The sequence below is a fragment of the Centroberyx affinis genome, unplaced genomic scaffold (genome assembly GCF_046629955.1).
Source record: "Centroberyx affinis isolate AG114_WGS23_722 - 3 ecotype Tasmania unplaced genomic scaffold, CSIRO-AGI_Caff_v1 ptg000586l_1, whole genome shotgun sequence".
NCBI lineage: Eukaryota > Metazoa > Chordata > Actinopteri > Beryciformes > Berycidae > Centroberyx > Centroberyx affinis.
This window is the reverse complement of record NW_027279226.1, coordinates 23730-42500: the sequence shown is the minus strand read 5'-3', so window position 1 is coordinate 42500 and position 18771 is coordinate 23730. Positions and strand designations below refer to the sequence as shown.

The 18771-nt window shown below is 47.1% G+C and overlaps 1 protein-coding gene across 1 annotated transcript; it reads left to right on the top strand.

Moving 5' to 3' along the window:
* Window positions 1-1773: 1773 nt before the first annotated feature.
* calb1 (calbindin 1) lies at window positions 1774-15942 on the top strand. The gene is made up of 9 exons (XM_071518508.1): window positions 1774-1881; window positions 2972-3052; window positions 5686-5742; window positions 6403-6480; window positions 8272-8327; window positions 10495-10534; window positions 10855-10908; window positions 14299-14370; window positions 15832-15942. The coding sequence occupies exons 1-9, from the start codon at window positions 1774-1776 to the stop codon at window positions 15940-15942; spliced, it is 657 nt and encodes a 218-aa protein (XP_071374609.1).
* The last annotated feature ends 2829 nt before the right edge of the window (window positions 15943-18771 follow it).

Genomic DNA, 18771 nt, shown 5'->3' with positions numbered 1-18771 from the left:
GTGTTGCAACTACGGCAGCTGAGAAGGACATTCTTTGCGTTCTTTAAATCCGTGTTTAATACTACAAACACACTCCATGTTCCAGTCACTGCTCTCTCCATCCAGACCAGCAGAAACATCCCAGTGGACTGAAGGGTTTGTGGAAACTGCTTCCTCATTATAGTGATCCAACATTTGCCTCATTTGCATTTCAGGATGACAAGGAAAACATTTCAGGTGAAGGATAATCCACTTCTTACCTTCAGACTGTTAGGATCTATATGAGCTAATTATTTTATTATGAGGCCTATCATTACTGCTGATCACTGTTGTTGTGATATGATATTGTAATATTTACCATTATATATATAGAGGAGTGGAGTAGAAAAGTTTATGAAAGAGTCTCTCCACATGGTTCATACAGCAAAAGATACAAACATGTCTTCTAATCAGTTCAGTTGTTGCAGACAGGAAGCTGCAGTGGACACGTGTAAAGGACTTCTGTTGGATCCATTGTGCGCACTGCCTTTTTAATAGGGCGGGGTTTATATACACGTGGCTGCTGATTGGCTAACAGCTCTGACACGCCCACCAGACGAGAGACAACTGACCTCAGAGCGTTTCACACCGTTTCGAGGAAACATGACGTTCAACCCGGAAACCGAAGCAAAACGGTGCGCACCGTATTCGGATTGAACGAGCTCCTGGTGTGGTGCAGCTCCTTCATTGGGTGAGCTAACAGCCAATCAGCGGCGCAGACGATTTTAACTGGAGTGGGAGGAGCCAGAGGAGAAGAAGCCTGGGATGAAGGATGTTGGATGTTTTTAGTAACGGACAGAACCAATTAAACAATTTTAGCTGCAGTTTTATTTGGTTTTAAAAGTGAGAGTAAAACTTCTCGCTGGAGGTCTTTAGTTATTTGGTTTCTGTAAATGTAGGGTTAGGGTTTAGGGTTAGCCTAACCCTAACCCTAACCCTAACCCTAACCCTAACCCTGTAAATGTAGGGTTAGGGTTTAGGGTTAGCCTAACCCTAACCCTAACCCTAACCCTAACCCTAACCCTGTAAATGTATCCCACTTCCTTCCTGTATAAAGCATGGAGGGCTGCTCAGTTGACTTGTGTTGCTCCATCACCTTTCCTCCCTCACTGAGAACCAGAAGGTTTACCTGCTGTACGTCAGACGTTTGGTCAGTAGAGGGAAGACGTGTTAATATGGAGGAGGGGACAACATGGGAACGAGCCTCCTCTCTCTCTCTCTCTCTCTCTCTCTCTCTCTCTCCCTCTCTCTCTCTCTCTCTCTCTCTCCCTCTCTCGTCCAACCAGCCGGTCAGCACTACCAGCTCACCTGAGTTCAGTTCCCTCGATCACCTGTCGCAGTATAAAGGCCTTCTGTACCAACACCGCTCTCCTCCTCACCTCTCCACCTCCTCTATCTCCATCCTCAGGATCGACCTCATCCAGACTCCGAGCCTCGGTCTCCTGACCCTCCTCATCCCACTCTTCCCCTTTTCTAAACTTCCATTAAATTCCCTGTTAACCAGACTCTGTCTTCTTGTCCAGCCTCCTGGAAAGAGCCTCGCTCTGCTCAGCGCCGCCGGCAGCGGAGGCCGATGGAACAGATGGAATATGATGGAAACAAAATATAAACTAGAAAAAAAGTTATATTTACACTGATATTTTTTCTTGTTGTCGATGATGAGAGATGGACAATAGTTAGACGCATTCATGTAAAGATGGAGAGAGATCTTTAAGAGATCTTATAAACTTGTTGAAGAGGTTTGTTCTGGTCCTGATGAGGTTTCACACAGTTGGTTCTGTCTTTCAGGAGCTGACGGATCAAATGAAAGCTTTTCTACAGGAATGTGAGAAGAATGCAGATAGGAAGATTGGAATTGTTGAGGTAAGACTTATGTTTTGATCCACCAGCCACAGTTACTGGTTCATCTAAAAGCCACCAGCCACTTTCACTGTTTCAGCAACAAGCTAGATGTTTAGAACAGCACAGGACTCCAGGTGATGGTTGGTTAAAGACTGGACTAAATCCCCCTGCCTGCTCTCTGTAGCAATGCTAGGAATCGTTTTTCTACTGATGCGTTCCAGCTCCTACCTCTGGACAGCGTGATGCATGATGTGTCGTCAACATGGTATCAGAGGAAATCACAGACAAAATGACAAGTCAGAAGACAAAGGTCTTGGTGAGATTCAAACCCACGATCTGCAGGACAGCTGAATATCAAGAAGGCATCTGATGGCTCTGAGGCAGACAGACATCTTCATCTTCATCACGTTGATCTCCACAAGAGAGGAAACTAGTTCCAGCCTGAAGCTCTGTACTACACTACAGAGGGGTCAGAGGTCATCCAGGGCCTGACAGGAGATGAACAGTGTTTCCCATCAGCACACTGGGCTTGATCATAAACAACAATGAAAAGATTGAGCGCATTTAACAACTGAAATTTGCAGATTTCCAGTCTCTTGTGATGCACACACACACCGTCTGTCTGAGGAGCACAAATCTAAAGACTGAGAATAAGTGTCCGCAGATTTTTCGTGATACACCTGCACTCGCCTACCCTGGACTACCCTGGACTACCTTGGACTACCCTGGACTACCTTGGACTACCCTGAACTACCCTGAACTACCTTGGACTACCATGGACTACCCTGAACTACCCTGGACTACCTTGGACTACCCTGAACTACCCTGGACTAACCTGGATTACCCTGTACAACCTTGGACTACCCTGAACTACCCTGGACTACCCTGGACTACCTTGGACTACCCTGGACTACCCTGAACTACCCTAGACTAACCTGGACTACCTTGGACTACCATGGACTACCCTGACCCTACCCTGGACTATCCTGAACTACCCTGGACTACCTTGGACTACCCTGACCTACCCTGAACTGTGGTACTGTGTTGTTTGCTTTGAGGACAGCCATGAGGGACGATAAAGTTTTGACTTTTGAACTCTTCTGCCCTGCAGCTGGTCCAGATCCTGCCGACTGAGGAGAACTTCTTGTTGTTCTTCAGGCAGCAGCTGAAGTCCTGCACAGAGTTCATGCAGGTATTCTGCTCCAACCAGGAGATGTCTGTACTGCAGTGTGTCTGTACTGCAGTGTGTCTGTGCTGCAGTGTGTCTGTGCTGCAGTGTGTCTGTACTGCAGTATACGTCTGTACTGCAGTATGTCTGTGCTGCAATATGTCTGTACTGCAGTATGTCTGTACTGCAGTGTGTGTCTGTACTGCAGTGTGTGTCTGTACTGCAGTATGTCTGTACTGCAGTATGTCTGTACTGCAGTGTGTCTGTACTGCAGTATGTCTGTACTGCAGTATACATCTGTACTGCAGTATGTCTGTGCTGCAATATGTCTGTACTGCAGTATGTCTGTACTGCAGTGTGTGTCTGTACTGCAGTGTGTCTGTACTGCAGTATGTCTGTACTGCAGTGTGTCTGTGCTGCAGTGTGTCTGTGCTGCAGTGTGTCTGTGCTGCAGTGTGTCTGTACTGCAGTATGTCTGTGCTGCAGTGTGTCTGTGCTGCAGTGTGTCTGTGCTGCAGTATACGTCTGTACTGCAGTGTGTCTGTGCTGCAGTGTGTCTGTGCTGCAGTATACGTCTGTACTGCAGTGTGTCTGTGCTGCAGTGTGTCTGTACTGCAGTATGTCTGTACTGCAGTGTGTCTGTGCTGCAGTATACGTCTGTGCTGCAGTGTGTCTGTACTGCAGTGTGTCTGTGCTGCAGTATACGTCTGTACTGCAGTGTGTCTGTGCTGCAGTGTGTCTGTACTGCAGTATGTCTGTACTGCAGTGTGTCTGTGCTGCAGTATACGTCTGTGCTGCAGTGTGTCTGTGCTGCAGTGTGTCTGTACTGCAGTGTGTCTGTGCTGCAGTGTCTGTGCTGCAGTATGTGTCTGTACTGCAGTATGTCTGTACTGCAGTGTGTGTCTGTACTGCAGTATAAGTCTGTACTGCAGTATGTCTGTGCTGCAGTATGTGTCTGTACTGCAGTGTGTCTGTGCTGCAGTATGTCTGTGCTGCAGTATGTGTCTGTACTACAGTATGTCTGTACTGCAGTATGTGTCTGTACTGCAGTATACGTCTGTGCTGCAGTATGTGTCTGTACTGCAGTATGTCTGTACTGCAGTATGCGTCTGTACTGCAGTATGCGTCTGTACTGCAGTATACGTCTGTACTGCAGTGTGTCTGTGCTGCAGTATGTCTGTACTGCAGTATGTCTGTACTGCAGTGTGTCTGTACTGCAGTATGTGTCTGTACTGCAGTATACGTCTGTACTGCAGTATGTCTGTACTGCAGTATGTGTCTGTACTGCAGTATACGTCTGTACTGCAGTATGTCTGTACTGCAGTATGTGTCTGTACTGCAGTATACTTCTGTGCTGCAGTATGTCTGTACTGCAGTATACGTCTGTACTGCAGTATGTCTGTACTGCAGTATGTGTCTGTACTGCAGTATACGTCTGTGCTGCAGTATGTGTCTGTACTGCGGTATACGTCTGTACTGCAGTATGTGTCTGTACTGCAGTATGCGTCTGTACTGCAGTATACGTCTGTACTGCAGTGTGGCTGTACTGCAGTATGTCTGTACTGCAGTATACGTCTGTACTGCAGTATGTCTGTGCTGCAGTGTGTGTCTGTACTGCAGTGTGTCTGTACTGCAGTATGTCTGTGCTGCAATATGTCTGTACTGCAGTGTGTCTGTACTGCAGTATGTCTGTACTGCAGTATGTCTGTACTGCAGTGTGTGTCTGTACTGCAGTATGTCTGTGCTGCAGTATGTCTGTACTGCAGTATGTCTGTGCTGCAATATGTCTGTACTGCAGTATACGTCTGTACTGCAGTGTGTCTGTGCTGCAGTGTGTCTGTGCTGCAGTGTGTCTGTACTGCAGTGTGTCTGTGCTGCAGAATGTCTGTGCTGCAGTGTGTGTCTGTACTGCAGTGTGTCTGTGCTGCAGTATGTCTGTACTGCAGTATACGTCTGTACTGCAGTGTGTCTGTACTGCAGTGTGTCTGTACTGCAGTGTGTCTGTGCTGCAGTATGTCTGTACTGCAGTATACGTCTGTACTGCAGTGAGTCTGTACTGCAGTGTGTCTGTGCTGCAGTGTGTCTGTGCTGCAGTATGTCTGTACTGCAGTGTGCGTGTGCTGCAGTATGTCTGTGCTGCAGTGTGTGTCTGTACTGCAGTATACGTCTGTACTGCAGTGTGTCTGTGCTGCAGTGTGTCTGTGCTGCAGTATGTCTGTGCTGCAGTGTGTGTCTGTACTGCAGTGTGTCTGTACTGCAGTATACGTCTGTACTGCAGTGTGTCTGTGCTGCAGTGTGTCTGTACTGCAGTGTGTCTGTGCTGCAGTGTGTCTGTGCTGCAGTGTGTGTCTGTACTGCAGTATGTCTGTACTGCAGTGTGTCTGTACTGCAGTGTGTCTGTGTTGCAGTGTGTCTGTGCTGCAGTGTGTGTCTGTACTGCAGTATACGTCTGTACTGCAGTGTGTCTGTGCTGCAGTGTGTCTGTGCTGCAGTATGTCTGTGCTGCAGTGTGTCTGTGCTGCAGTGTGTCTGTACTGCAGTATGTCTGTACTGCAGTATGTCCTGCACAGAGTTCCTGCAGGTCTTCTGCTCCAACCAGGAGAAGAAGAGCTGGTTCTTATTAAAGCAGCTGGTCTCTAACAGTCTGCTCTCTGCAGGCATGGAGGCGTTACGATGCCGACCACAGTGGCTACATCGAGGCAGACGAACTGAAGGTGAGAGGTGCATGCTGGGATTTGTAGTCTGTAAGGGCCTGGCTATTCTACTATACGCTACACTATGTAATGCTACGATCCAATATGTAGCCTTGGGTTGAAACCAGTATATCAACCGGTTAGAGAGAGAACCAGTCTGCAGAAACCAGTGGGACAGTCGGCTCCTTCCCATCATGGACTGGGGTCAAATCAAAAGTGTGTGAGAGTGTGAGAGAGGTATGGAAGGAGAGTGAGACAGGTATGGAAGGAGAGTGAGACAGGTATAGAAGGAGAGTGAGACAGGTATGGGTGTATGGAAGGAGAGTGAGACAGGTATGGAAGGAGAGTGAGACAGATATGAGTGTATGGAAGGAGAGTGAGACAGGTATGGAAGGAGAGTGAGACAGGTATGGGTGTATGGAAGGAGAGTGAGAAAGGTATGGAAGGAGAGTGAGACAGGTATAGAAGGAGAGTGAGACAGGTATGGGTGTATGAAAGGAGAGTGAGACAGGTATAGAAGGAGAGTGAGACAGGTATGGGTGTATGGAAGGAGAGTGAGAAAGGTATGGAAGGAGAGTGACAGGTATAGAGGGAGAGTGAGACAGGTATAGAAGGAGAGTGAGACAGGAACGGAAGGAGAGTGAGACAGGTATGGATTGACTTCCTGTTGATCTTCTCCAGAACTTCCTGAAGGATCTGCTGCTGAAGGCTCAGATGAATTATGATGACAAGAAGCTGGACGAGTACACAGCAGCTACCGTGAGTACTGCAGTAATACTGCAGTAATACTGTAGTAATACTGTAATAATATAGACGAGTACACAGCAGCTACCGTGAGTACTGCAGTAATACTGCAGTAATACTGTAATAATATAGACGAGTACACAGCAGCTACCGTGAGTACTGCAGTAGTACTGTAATAATATAGACGAGTACACAGCAGCTACCGTGAGTACTGCAGGAATACTGTAGTAATATAGACGAGTACACAGCAGCTACTGTGAGTACTGCAGTAGCACTGTAGTAATACCGTAGTAATATAGATGAGTACACAGCAGCTAGTGTGAGTACTGCAGTAATACTGTAGTAATATAGACGAGTACACCTCTGTTACCGTGAGTATTGCAGTAGTACTGTAGTAATACTGTAGTAATATAGATGAGTACACAGCAGCTAGTGTGAGTACTGCAGTAATACTGTAGTAATATAGACGAGTACACCTCTGCTACCGTGAGTATTGCAGTAATACTGTAGTAATACTGTAGTAATATAGACGAGTACACAGCAGCTACCGTGAGTACTGCAGTAATACTGCAGTAACACTGTAGTAATACTGTAATAATATAGATGAGTACACAGCAGCTACCGTGAGTACTGCAGTAATACTGTAGTAATATAGACGAGTACACAGCAGCTACGTAAGTACTGCAGGAATACTGCAGTAATACTGTAGTAATACTGTAATAATATAGACGAGTACACAGCAGCTACCGTGAGTACTGCAGTAATACTGTAGTAATATAGACGAGTACACAGCAGCTACTGTGAGTACTGCAGTAGCACTGTAGTAATACTGTAGTAATATAGATGAGTACACAGCAGCTACTGTGAGTACTGCAGTAATACTGTAGTAATATAGACCGGTACACCTCTGCTACCGTGAGTATTGCAGTAGTACTCTAGTAATACTGTAGTAATATAGATGAGTACACAGCAGCTAGTGTGAGTACTGCAGTAATACTGTAGTAATATAGACGAGTACACCTCTGCTACCGTGAGTATTGCAGTAATACTGTAGTAATACTGTAGTAATATAGACAAGTACACAGCAGCTACCGTGAGTACTGCAGTAGTACTGTAGTAATACTGTAGTAATATAGATGAGTACACAGCAGCTAGTGTGAGTACTGCAGTAATACTGTAGTAATATAGATGAGTACACCTCTGCTACTGTGAGTATTGCAGCAGTACTGCAGTAATACTGTAATAATACTGTATTAATATAGACGAGTACACCGAGTACTGCAGTAATACTGTAGCAATACTGTAATAATACTGTAGTAATATAGATGAATACACCACAACTACCGTGAGTACTGCAGTAATACTGTGCCAATATAGACGAGTACACAATACTGTAGTAATACTACAGTAGTAATATAATCTATTGTTAACTAAGAACAGGGACTAAGTGTGTTTCTATTGTTACTAAGAACAGGGACTAAGTGTGTTTCTATTGTTACTAAGAACAGGGACTAAATGTGTTTCTATTGTTACTAAGAACAGGGACTAAGTGTGTTTCTATTGTTACTAAGAACAGGGACTAAATGTGTTTCTATTGTTACTAAGAACAGGGACTAAATGTGTTTCTATTGTTACTAAGAACAGGGACTAAATGTGTTTCTATTGTTACTAAGAACAGGGACTAAGTGTGTTTCTATTGTTACTAAGAACAGGGACTAAATGTGTTTCTATTGTTACTAAGAACAGGGACTAAGTGTGTTTCTATTGTTACTAAGAACAGGGACTAAATGTGTCTTTGTCTTCCAGTTAAAGATTTTTGACTCAAATGGCGACGGGAAGCTCTGTTTGGCAGAAATGGCCAGGTGGGTCTGTACCTGTCTGTACCGGTCTGTACTGGTCTGTACCTGTCTGTACCGGTCTGCACCTGTCTGTACTGGTCTGTACCGGTCTGTACCTGTCTGTACCGGTCTGTACCGGTCTGTACCTGTCTGTACCAGTCTGTACCAGTCTGTACCTGTCTGTACCGGTCTGTACCGGTCTGTACCGGTCTGTACCTGTCTGTACCGGTCTGTACCTGTCTGTACTGGTATGTACCGGTCTGTACCGGTCTGTACCTGTCTGTACTGGTATGTACCTGTCTGTACCGGTCTGTACCTGTCTGTATCTGTCTGTACTGGTCTGTACCTGTCTGTACCGGTCTGTACCTGTCTGTATCTGTCTGTACTGATCTGTACCGGTCTGTACCGGTCTGTACTGGTCTGTACCTGTCTGTACTGGTATGTACCTGTCTGTACCTGTCTGTACTGGTCTGTACCTGTCTGTACCTGTCTGTACTGGTCTGTACCTGTCTGTACCGGTCTGCACCTGTCTGTACTGGTCTGTACCGGTCTGTACCTGTCTGTACCGGTCTGTACCTGTCTGTACTGGTATGTACCTGTCTGTACCGGTCTGTACCTGTCTGTATCTGTCTGTACTGGTCTGTACCTGTCTGTACTGGTCTGTACCTGTCTGTACTGGTCTGTACCTGTCTGTACCGGTCTGTACCGGTCTGTACTGGTCTGTACCTGTCTGTACCGGTCTGTACCTGTCTGTACTGGTATGTACCTGTCTGTACCGGTCTGTACCTGTCTGTATCTGTCTGTACTGGTCTGTACCTGTCTGTACTGGTCTGGTCTGTACCTGTCTGTACTGGTCTGTACCTGTCTGTATCTGTCTGTACTGATCTGTACCGGTCTGTACTGGTCTGTACTGGTCTGTACCTGTCTGTACTGGTATGTACCTGTCTGTACTGGTCTGTACCTGTCTGTACTGGTCTGTACCTGTCTGTACCTGTCTGTACTGGTCTGTACCTGTCTGTACCGGTCTGCACCTGTCTGTACCGGTCTGTACCTGTCTGTACCTGTCTGTACCTGTCTGTACCGGTCTGTACTGGTATGTACCTGTCTGTACTGGTCTGTACCTGTCTGTACCGGTCTGCACCTGTCTGTACCTGTCTGTACCTGTCTGTACCGGTCTGTACTGGTATGTACCTGTCTGTACTGGTCTGTACCTGTCTGTACCGGTCTGCACCTGTCTGTATCTGTCTGTATCTGTCTGTACCGGTCTGTACTGGTCTGTACCTGTCTGTACCTGTCTGTACCTGTCTGTACTGGTCTGTACCTGTCTGTACCGGTCTGTACCTGTCTGTACTGGTCTGTACCTGTCTGTACCGGTCTGTACTGGTCTGTACCTGTCTGTACCTGTCTGTACTGGTCTGTACCTGTCTCTATCTGTCTGTGCCTGTCTGTACTGGTCTGTACCTGTCTGTACTGGTATTTATTGGTCTGTACTGGTATTTATTGGTCTGTACTGGTCTGTACTGGTCTGTACCTGTCTGTACTGGTCTGTACTGGTCTGTATCTGTCTGTATCTGTCTGTACTGGTCTGTACCTGTCTGCACTGGTCTGTACCTGTCTGTATTGGTCTGTACAGATATGTATCTGTACTGGTCTTTATTGGTCTGTACTGGCCTGTACCTGTTTGTTCTGTTCTGGTCTGGTTTATACTGGTTCGTTCTGGTCTAAACTGGTTGGTGCTGGTCTGTTCTGTTCTGTAGTTTGTACTGGTTTGAATTATGCTATACTGGTATAAACTGGTCTGTACTGGTTTAAACTGGTATGTACTGGTCTAAACTGGTATGTACTGGTCTAAACTGGTCTGTACTGGTCTAAACTGGTCTGTACTGGTCTGTACTGGTCTGTACTGGTCTTAACTGGTATAAACTGGTCTGCACTGGTCTGTACTGGTTTAGACTGGTCTGTACTGGTCTAAACTGGTATGTACTGGTCTGTACTGGTCTGTATTGATCTAAACTGGTCTGTACTGGTCTAAACTGGTCTGTATTGATCTAAACTGGTCTGTACTGGTCTGTACTGGTCTAAACTGGTCTGTACTGGTCTGTATTGATCTAAACTGGTCTGTACTGGTCTAAACTGGTCTGTACTGGTCTAAACTGGTCTGTACTGGTCTAAACTGGGGTTTCTCCTTCAGGTTGCTGCCAGATGAACAGAACTTCCTGCTCAGGTTTCAGGTGAGACAGAGAGATCGACAGAAACTACACCGACCTTCAGTGACATGATGACACACTACTTATCTCTCTCTCTCTCTCTCTGCCTGTCTCTCTCTCTCTGTCTGTCTCTCTCTCTCTCTGTCTGCCTGTCTCTCTCTCTCTCTCTCTTTCTGTCTGTCTCTCTCTGCCTGTCTCTCTCTCTGCCTGTCTCTCTGTCTGCCTGTCTCTCTCTCTCTGTCTGTCTCTCTCTCTCTGCCTGTCTCTCTCTCTCTGCCTGTCTCTCTCTCTGCCTGTCTCTCTCTCTCTGCCTGTCTCTCTATCTCTCTTTCTCTCTCTCTCAGGGAGTGAAGATGCCAAGAAAAGAGTTTAATAAAGTGTTTGAGCTGTATGACCGGGTAAGATTTCTCTCTCTCCTTCCTCCAGCTGCTGTCGTCTCTCTGTCTGACCTTCCTCCTCCTCTCCTGTTTTCCTGTCTGTCTGTCTGTCTGTCTGTCTGTCTGTCTCTCTCCCTGTCTGTCTGTCTGTCTCTCTCCCTGTCTGTCTGTCTGTCTGTCTGTCTGTCAGTAAAAGTGAATAGTGTGATAAGGTGGATTTGTTTCCAAATGTAGGTTACTGTGACACAGTAAACTGTCTTGTCTTTAGCCCTAGTCTCTACTCCAAAACATGAAGAGTTGGAGCTTGAGAAGAGTCAGCTCAGTTAACCTGAACAAACTGTTAGCTAGCTAACTAGCCGAGAGAGAGAGAGAGAGAGAGAGAGAGAGAGAGAGAGCAAGAGTCAGATTGGATTTACACCACAACATCGAACTACAGATCATATCTATACCCTCCACACCCTCATTAATAAACATGTCCACCAAAACAAGAACAAAATTTTCTCCTGTTTTGTAGATTTCAAAAAAAGCATTCGACTCAATTTGGCATAATGGTCTGTTCCTGAAATTAATTGAAAAAGGTGTAGGGGGGAAAATCTATGATATAATCAAAACAATGTATACAAATAATAAATGTGCTGTGAAAATTGGCAATATGGAAACAGATTTCTTCCCCCAAGGTAGAGGGGTGAAACAGGGCTGCAGTCTCAGCCCCACCCTGTTTAACATTTATATTGATGAATTGGCAAAATCACTAGAACAGTCAGATATCCCTGGTCTCACCCTCTCTGACACAGAAATTAAATGCCTACTTTTTGCAGATGATCTAATATTGCTAGCTCCATCTAAGGAGGCATTACAACAGCAACTGGATCATCTGCAAAGCTTCTGTCAGACCTGGACCTGACAGTTAATCTAGAAAAGACTAGAATTATGGTCTTCCAGAAACGACCCAGGTGTCAGGGAAACCCAAACAGGTTCACACTAGGCTCCACTGACATAGAACACAGGCACAGCTTCACATATTTGGGACTAAAAATTACCTCTACAGGAAATTTCAATCTGACCATTAATGATCTCAGAGACAAAGGAAGAAGGGCTTTTTATACTATAAAAAAGTCTTCAAACATAGATATACCTGTTAGAATCTGGCTCAAAATATTCAAATCTATAATCGAACCAATTTTATTGTATGGTGTTGAAGTGTGGGGTCCTCTTGTAAATCAAGACTTTGAAAAACGGGACAAACACCCAATGGAAACCCTGCACACTGGGTTCTGCAAGAGCATCCTCAGAGTCCACAGGAACACCCCCAACACCGGGCCCAGCTGAACTGGGCCAGTTCCCCTTTAACTAGGATACAAAAAAGAGCAATCAAGTTCTATAAACACCTAAAAACAAGTGACCCCAACTCCTACCATTACAAAGCTCAGCTGGTCCTGAGGCTCAGGACCAGCTGAGCCTCAGGACCAGCAGGCTGAGCCTCAGGACCAGCCGGCTGAGGCTCAGGACCAGCAGGCTGAGCCTCAGGACCAGCCGGCTGAGCCTCAGGACCAGCCGGCTGAGCCTCAGGACCAGCAGGCTGAGCCTCAGGACCAGCAGGCTGAGGCTCAGGACCAGCTGAGCCTCAGGAGCAGCCGGCTGAGCCTCAGGACCAGCAGGCTGAGCCTCAGGACCAGCAGGCTGAGGCTCAGGACCAGCCGGCTGAGCCTCAGGAGCAGCTGAGCCTCAGGACCAGCCGGCTGAGCCTCAGGACCAGCAGGCTGAGGCTCAGGACCAGCCGGCTGAGCCTCAGGACCAGCAGGCTGAGCCTCAGGACCAGCCGGCTGAGCCTCAGGACCAGCAGGCTGAGCCTCAGGACCAGCTGAGCCTCAGGACCAGCTGAGCCTCAGGACCAGCTGAGCCTCAGGATCAGCAGGCTGAGCCTCAGGACCAGCCAGCTGAGCCTCAGGATCAGCAGGCTGAGCCTCAGGACCAGCCAGCTGAGCCTCAGGACCAGCAGGCTGAGCCTCAGGACCAGCTGAGCCTCAGGACCAGCTGAGCCTCAGGATCAGCAGGCTGAGCCTCAGGACCAGCCAGCTGAGCCTCAGGACCAGCAGACTGAGCCTCAGGACCAGCAGGCTGAGCCTCAGGACCAGCCGGCTGGTCCTGAGGCTCAGCTGGTCCTGAGGCTCACCCCTGCTAACAGCACAAGACCTCAGGACCAACCTCACACAATCTGGCCCAACCAAATTATAGCTAAAGAAAAAGAAAATTACATGAACTATTGGACATCTACCACAAAAACTCAAAGCAAACTTCAATGCTATCTGGCTCTAAACAGACAGAACATGGTGGCAGACTGTCTGTCCACCGAGACTGACCAGAACCTGAGACAGACATTAACTACAGACCGGCCGACAGGCAGACCTGCTGCAGAGAGAGAGACAGGCTGTCAGCTCTGTCCACAGAGAGAGAGACAGGCTGTGTCAGCTCTGTCCACAGAGAGAGAGAGACAGGCTGTCAGCTCTGTCCACAGAGAGAGAGACAGGCTGTGTCAGCTCTGTCCACAGAGAGAGAGAGACAGGCTGTCAGCTCTGTCCACAGAGAGAGACAGGCTGAGTCAGAGAGAGAGACAGGCTGAGTCAGAGAGAGAGACAGGCTGAGTCAGAGAGAGAGAGACAGGCTGTGTCAGCTCTGTCCACAGAGAGAGAGAGACAGGCTGTCAGCTCTGTCCACAGAGAGAGACAGGCTGAGTCAGAGAGAGAGACAGGCTGAGTCAGAGAGAGAGACAGGCTGAGTCAGAGAGAGAGAGACAGGCTGCAGTGCAGCACATTTGACCACATCAGAAAAAAGTTCTTTACAAAAATTAAATGTAAATTCCCAGATTTTGATTCACTCTCTGACTGAAATACAAAATCTACTTGGAGAAAATAGTGTCAGCATGTCACTGAGAGACAGACAGCTGAGAGACAGACAGCATGTCACTGAGAGACAGACAGCTGAGAGACAGACAGCACGTCACTGAGAGACAGACAGCACGTCACTGAGAGACAGACAGCTGAGAGACAGACAGCACGTCACTGAGAGACAGACAGCTGAGAGACAGACAGCACGTCACTGAGAGACAGACAGCTGAGAGACAGACAGCACGTCACTGAGAGACAGACAGCTGAGAGACAGACAGCATGTCACTGAGAGACAGACAGCATGTCTGTCTGCTCACAGCTCACTCTGCCTTCTGATTTCACTTCTCCACTTGTGTGTGTGTGTGTGTGTGTGTGTGTGTGTGTGTGTCTGTGTCTGTGTGTCTGTGTGTGTGTGTGTGTGTGTGTGTGTGTGTGTGTGTGTGTGTCTGTGTATGTGTGTGTGTGTGTGTGTGTGTGTCTGTGTATGTGTGTGTCTGTGTGTGTGTGTGTGTGTGTGTGTTTTCAGGATGAGAGTGGATACATGGATGAGACAGAGCTTGACGCTCTCCTCAAAGATCTCTGTCAGAAGAACAAGAAGGTCTGTAAACACACACACACACACACACACACACACAGACACACACACACACACAGACACAGACACACACACACACACACACACACACACACAGACACACACACACACACACACAGACACACAGACACACACACACACAGTGAGTCAGAACTGGTGTTCAGCCTCTAAAGCTGCAGAGTTACACTGGAAATGCTCAAAAGCCTGAATTAAAACATTTAAACCAGTGGTTCTCAACGTGGGGTCCGGGGACCTTCAGGGGTCCTTGAGGGGGTTCCAGGAGGTCCCCAATTGGCGAATTGTTAAACTTTACACCATTACTTCATTTACAAGAAGTGAACACAGTTAGAGAAAGTCTGTTCTGATCAGTTTCTCTGTTCTCTCTCTGCAGCACAGACAGTCAGGGAGTTCTGGACTAAATCAAATCTGCAATACAAATATTCTCAGATTTGGGTGCAAGAGACAAAATCTCATCAAATGGGGTCTGTGGCTCTGATGTGGACTGAATTAGGGTCCTGGATATGAAAAAGGTTGAGAATCACTGATTTAAACTGATTTCAGTAATTTTAATAAACCGCTTTAATTAGATTTAAATGGCTTTAGTGAGATTGTAGAAGCCGCACACTGCCTGAAGCCCCGCCCACACCACCGGCCTGACGTCTCTCCTGACCGGATAAGGTCACGCTAAACGCTTCCTGTCCGGACAGGAAGCTTCACACCAGGCGGCGGGACAAAGATGGCCGTCACACATGAAGAAGAGGGATCACACACCTGACCTGTCAATCAAACACATTGTCCCATCCATCCACAACAGTTCACTGGAAATAAAATTACAAAATGTTACAGAGTCTTTGCTCTGTGGTGCAGAAGCTGCAGTGAAGCTTTAAAGAACAACATGATGATGATGTCATTTCATATGAGATTTATTCCTCCAAATGGAAAGCAATTTATCAAGTAGAGGAAGTGGAGATGGGTATCTTGCTGATATAAATTATCTTTGTGAGCCGGTGATGAGCCAACATGACTGAACTTCTGCCCCCCCCCCCCCCCACCCCCCCACCCCCCAATAGCCCAGATTCAAATTGGGTTTAGAATCAGCGTTACAATCGCCAAGTGTGACCTAGGCTTTAACAGGATGAAACCGGTTTAAACAGGTTTAAACCGGATTAAACTGGATTAAACTGGATTAAACAGGTTTAAACAGGTTTAAACATAAACAGCCGGACTTCACCGCTCAGTCTGACAGAAACCAGAATCAGAGTTCACATGAAATGAACAAATACAGAAACAGACACTGTTTGAAGTTTGAAGTGACATGAAATCATAAATATCTGAGAGGCTAAACATTAAATTTCATATCAAAGAGTGTGTCCAGATTGTTCTGTTAAGAGAGTGTGTGTGTGTGTGTGTGTGTGTGTGTGTGTGTGTGTGTGTGTGTGTGTGTGTGTGTGTGTGTGTGTCCAGGCTCTGGAGGAGGCGGACCTCCCGCTCTACAAGTCATCCATCATGGCGTTGTCGGACGGGGGGAAGCTCTACAGGACGGAGCTGGCTCTGGTTCTCTGTGCTGATGATTGACAGGCTCCTCCTCGCAGGGCCACGCCCCCTCCCACAGCCCCTCCCACTTCCTGCCCCACCCCTCCAGCCCCTCCCACTTCCCGTCAGGCCCCTCCCACTTCTCCTCCCGTTGAAACGTATAAAGATCCAGTATCTCTGAAGTCCAGGATGTGTCTGTGTTTCTAGGTTCTGCAGGTCTAAGTTCTTTACATTGAGGTTCTGTTGGGTCTAGGTTCTCTAAGGCGCAAGTTCTGAGTGGTCTAGGTTTTGTATAGTGAGGTTGTGTAAGGTCTAGGTTCAGTAGGGTGAGGTTCTGCAGCGTTTAGGTTCTGTAAGGTGTAGGGTTAGGCAGGTCCACATTCTTCAGGGGCTACGTTCTGTAAGGTGGGGTTCTATAAGGTCTAGTTTCTGTAAGGTGGGGTTCTATAAGGTCTAGTTTCTGTAAGGTGGGGTTCTATAAGGTCTTGTCTCTGTAAGGTGGGGTTCTATAAGGTCTAGCTTCTGTATGGTGGGGTTCTATAAGGTCTAGTTTCTGTAAGGTGGGGTTCTATAAGGTCTTGTCTCTGTAAGGTGGGGTTCTATAAGGTCTAGTTTCTGTAAGGTGGGGTTATATAAGGTCTAGTTTCTGTAAGGTGAGGTTCTATAAGGTCTAGTCTCTGTAAGGTGGGGTTCTATAAGGTCTAGTCTCTGTAAGGTGGGGTTCTATAAGGTCTAGTCTCTGTAAGGTGGGGTTCTATAAGGTCTAGTCTCTGTAAGGTGAGGTTCTATAAGGTCTAGTCTCTGTAAGGTGGGGTTCTATAAGGTCTAGTCTCTGTAAGGTGGGGTTCTATAAGGTCTAGTCTCTGTAAGGTGGGGTTCTATAAGGTCTAGTCTCTGTAAGGTGAGGTTCTAGGATCTACTTTCCATACATTCTATGTTCTGCAGAGGCTAGGTTCTGTATGGTGAGGTTCTGTAGACTCTCGATTCTGCAGGGTCAAAGTTCTGAGCAGTCTAGGTTCTGCGGGGTCTATGTTCTATAGGATCTAGGTTGAAGGTTCTGTATTAATTGGGTGAATTAAATTTTCCAACCTGTTGTTTCTCTGTAATCTTTGTAAATAAATATTTTTTAACGATGAGATTCGACAGCTGAGCAGCTCTGAACGTTCTTCTCTTCTGTCTCACCGACCACAGGTCTGTGTTCTGTGTTCTCAGCCGGCGGTTCTACCAGCCAACAGAGAACCTGATCTGATCTGATCTGACCTGATCTGATCTGATCTGATCTGATCTGATCCGACCTGATCTGATCTGATCTGATCCGACCTGATCTGATCCGACCTGATCTGACCTGATCCGACCTGATCTGATCTGATCTGATCCGACCTGATCTGATCTGATCTGATCTGATCTGATCCGACCTGATCTGACCTGATTTGATCTGATCCGACCTGATCTGATTTGACCTGATCTGATCTGATCTGACCTGACCTGACCTGATCCGATCTGATCCGATCTGATCTGACCTGATCTGACCTGACCTGATCTGATCCGACCTGATCCGATCCGACCTGATCCGATCCGACCTGATCCGATCCGACCTGATCCGACCTGATCCGATCCGACCTGATCCGATCCGACCTGATCCGACCTGATCTGATCTGACCTGATCCGATCTGACCTGATCTAATCTGATCTGACAGCAGAAGGCAGGAGAATAAAGACAGAAGCTAAAGATGCAGCTGCTGGAGCCTCCTGACCCAGACCCTCGACCCCTGAGCTTTGACCCTGACCCCTGACCCTCGACCCCTGACCCTCGACCCCTGAGCTTTGACCCCTGACCCCTGACCCCTGAGCTTTGACCCTGACCCCAGGAGCAGAACAATGCTGTCAGTCTCTCATCCAACAGACTTTTCTTTTGGACTGTAAAGAGCCACAAAGGGTTATTGGTCAATAAAGCACTGTGTATTATGTGTATTATAAAACTGTCTGTACTTATTACATTAAAAGGTAAACAGCCATCAGTATCACAGCCAACACTTAAAGATGGCCGACGCAGTTTTGGGCCACTAGTGCCGGACCACCTGTCAGCCGGTTTTCATCCAGCAGGAGGAGACGCGACACACAACAGTGGAGAGGGAGCCGATGTGCGCGCTCAGTAACCATGACGACAGAAGAAAGACGCAGCTGAGGAATGAAAACACCTAACGCTAACGCTAACGCTAACGCTAACGCTAACGCTAACCCAACAAGAAATCATATTAATACTGAAGCTTTGGATCAGAGGAGAAAAGGGAAGTTAGAGAAAATATTTCTTAGTTTTCTTCTTCTCTACCGGTCAGTTAGCTTGCCAGCCGGTCCAGCTGAGTCTGTTACAGACCGGTCAGTTAGCTTGCCAGCCGGTCCAGCTGAGTCTGTTACAGACCGGTCAGTTAGCTTGCCAGCCGGTCCAGCTGAGTCTGTTACAGACCGGTCAGTTAGCTTGCCAGCCGGTCCAGCTGAGTCTGTTACAGACGGGTCAGTTAGCTTGCCAGCCGGTCCAGCTGAGTTACAGATGGGTTGCTAACCCTCCTGGATCGGCCTGTAATCAGCCTCAGTCTCCCGGAATTGGAAAAATAAATTCCCAGAGATTTTTTGACGGCTGAAATTTTTATAAGAATAAATAAAAAAATAATACAACTTGCACTACGTTAGTTGATTGAAGCGCGATGTGTGTGTGCGTCCACTGCATCGGAGGAAAGTTATTTTCATGACTTTCTGCTGTGCTGTTACATCTTTACTGTGTTGTTTTTCTTGGTTATAGTTTAGTTTGCATATTTAGCAACTGGCAATGTGTGATGATGTCAACGGGACATGATGCACGCTGCACATTTGGCG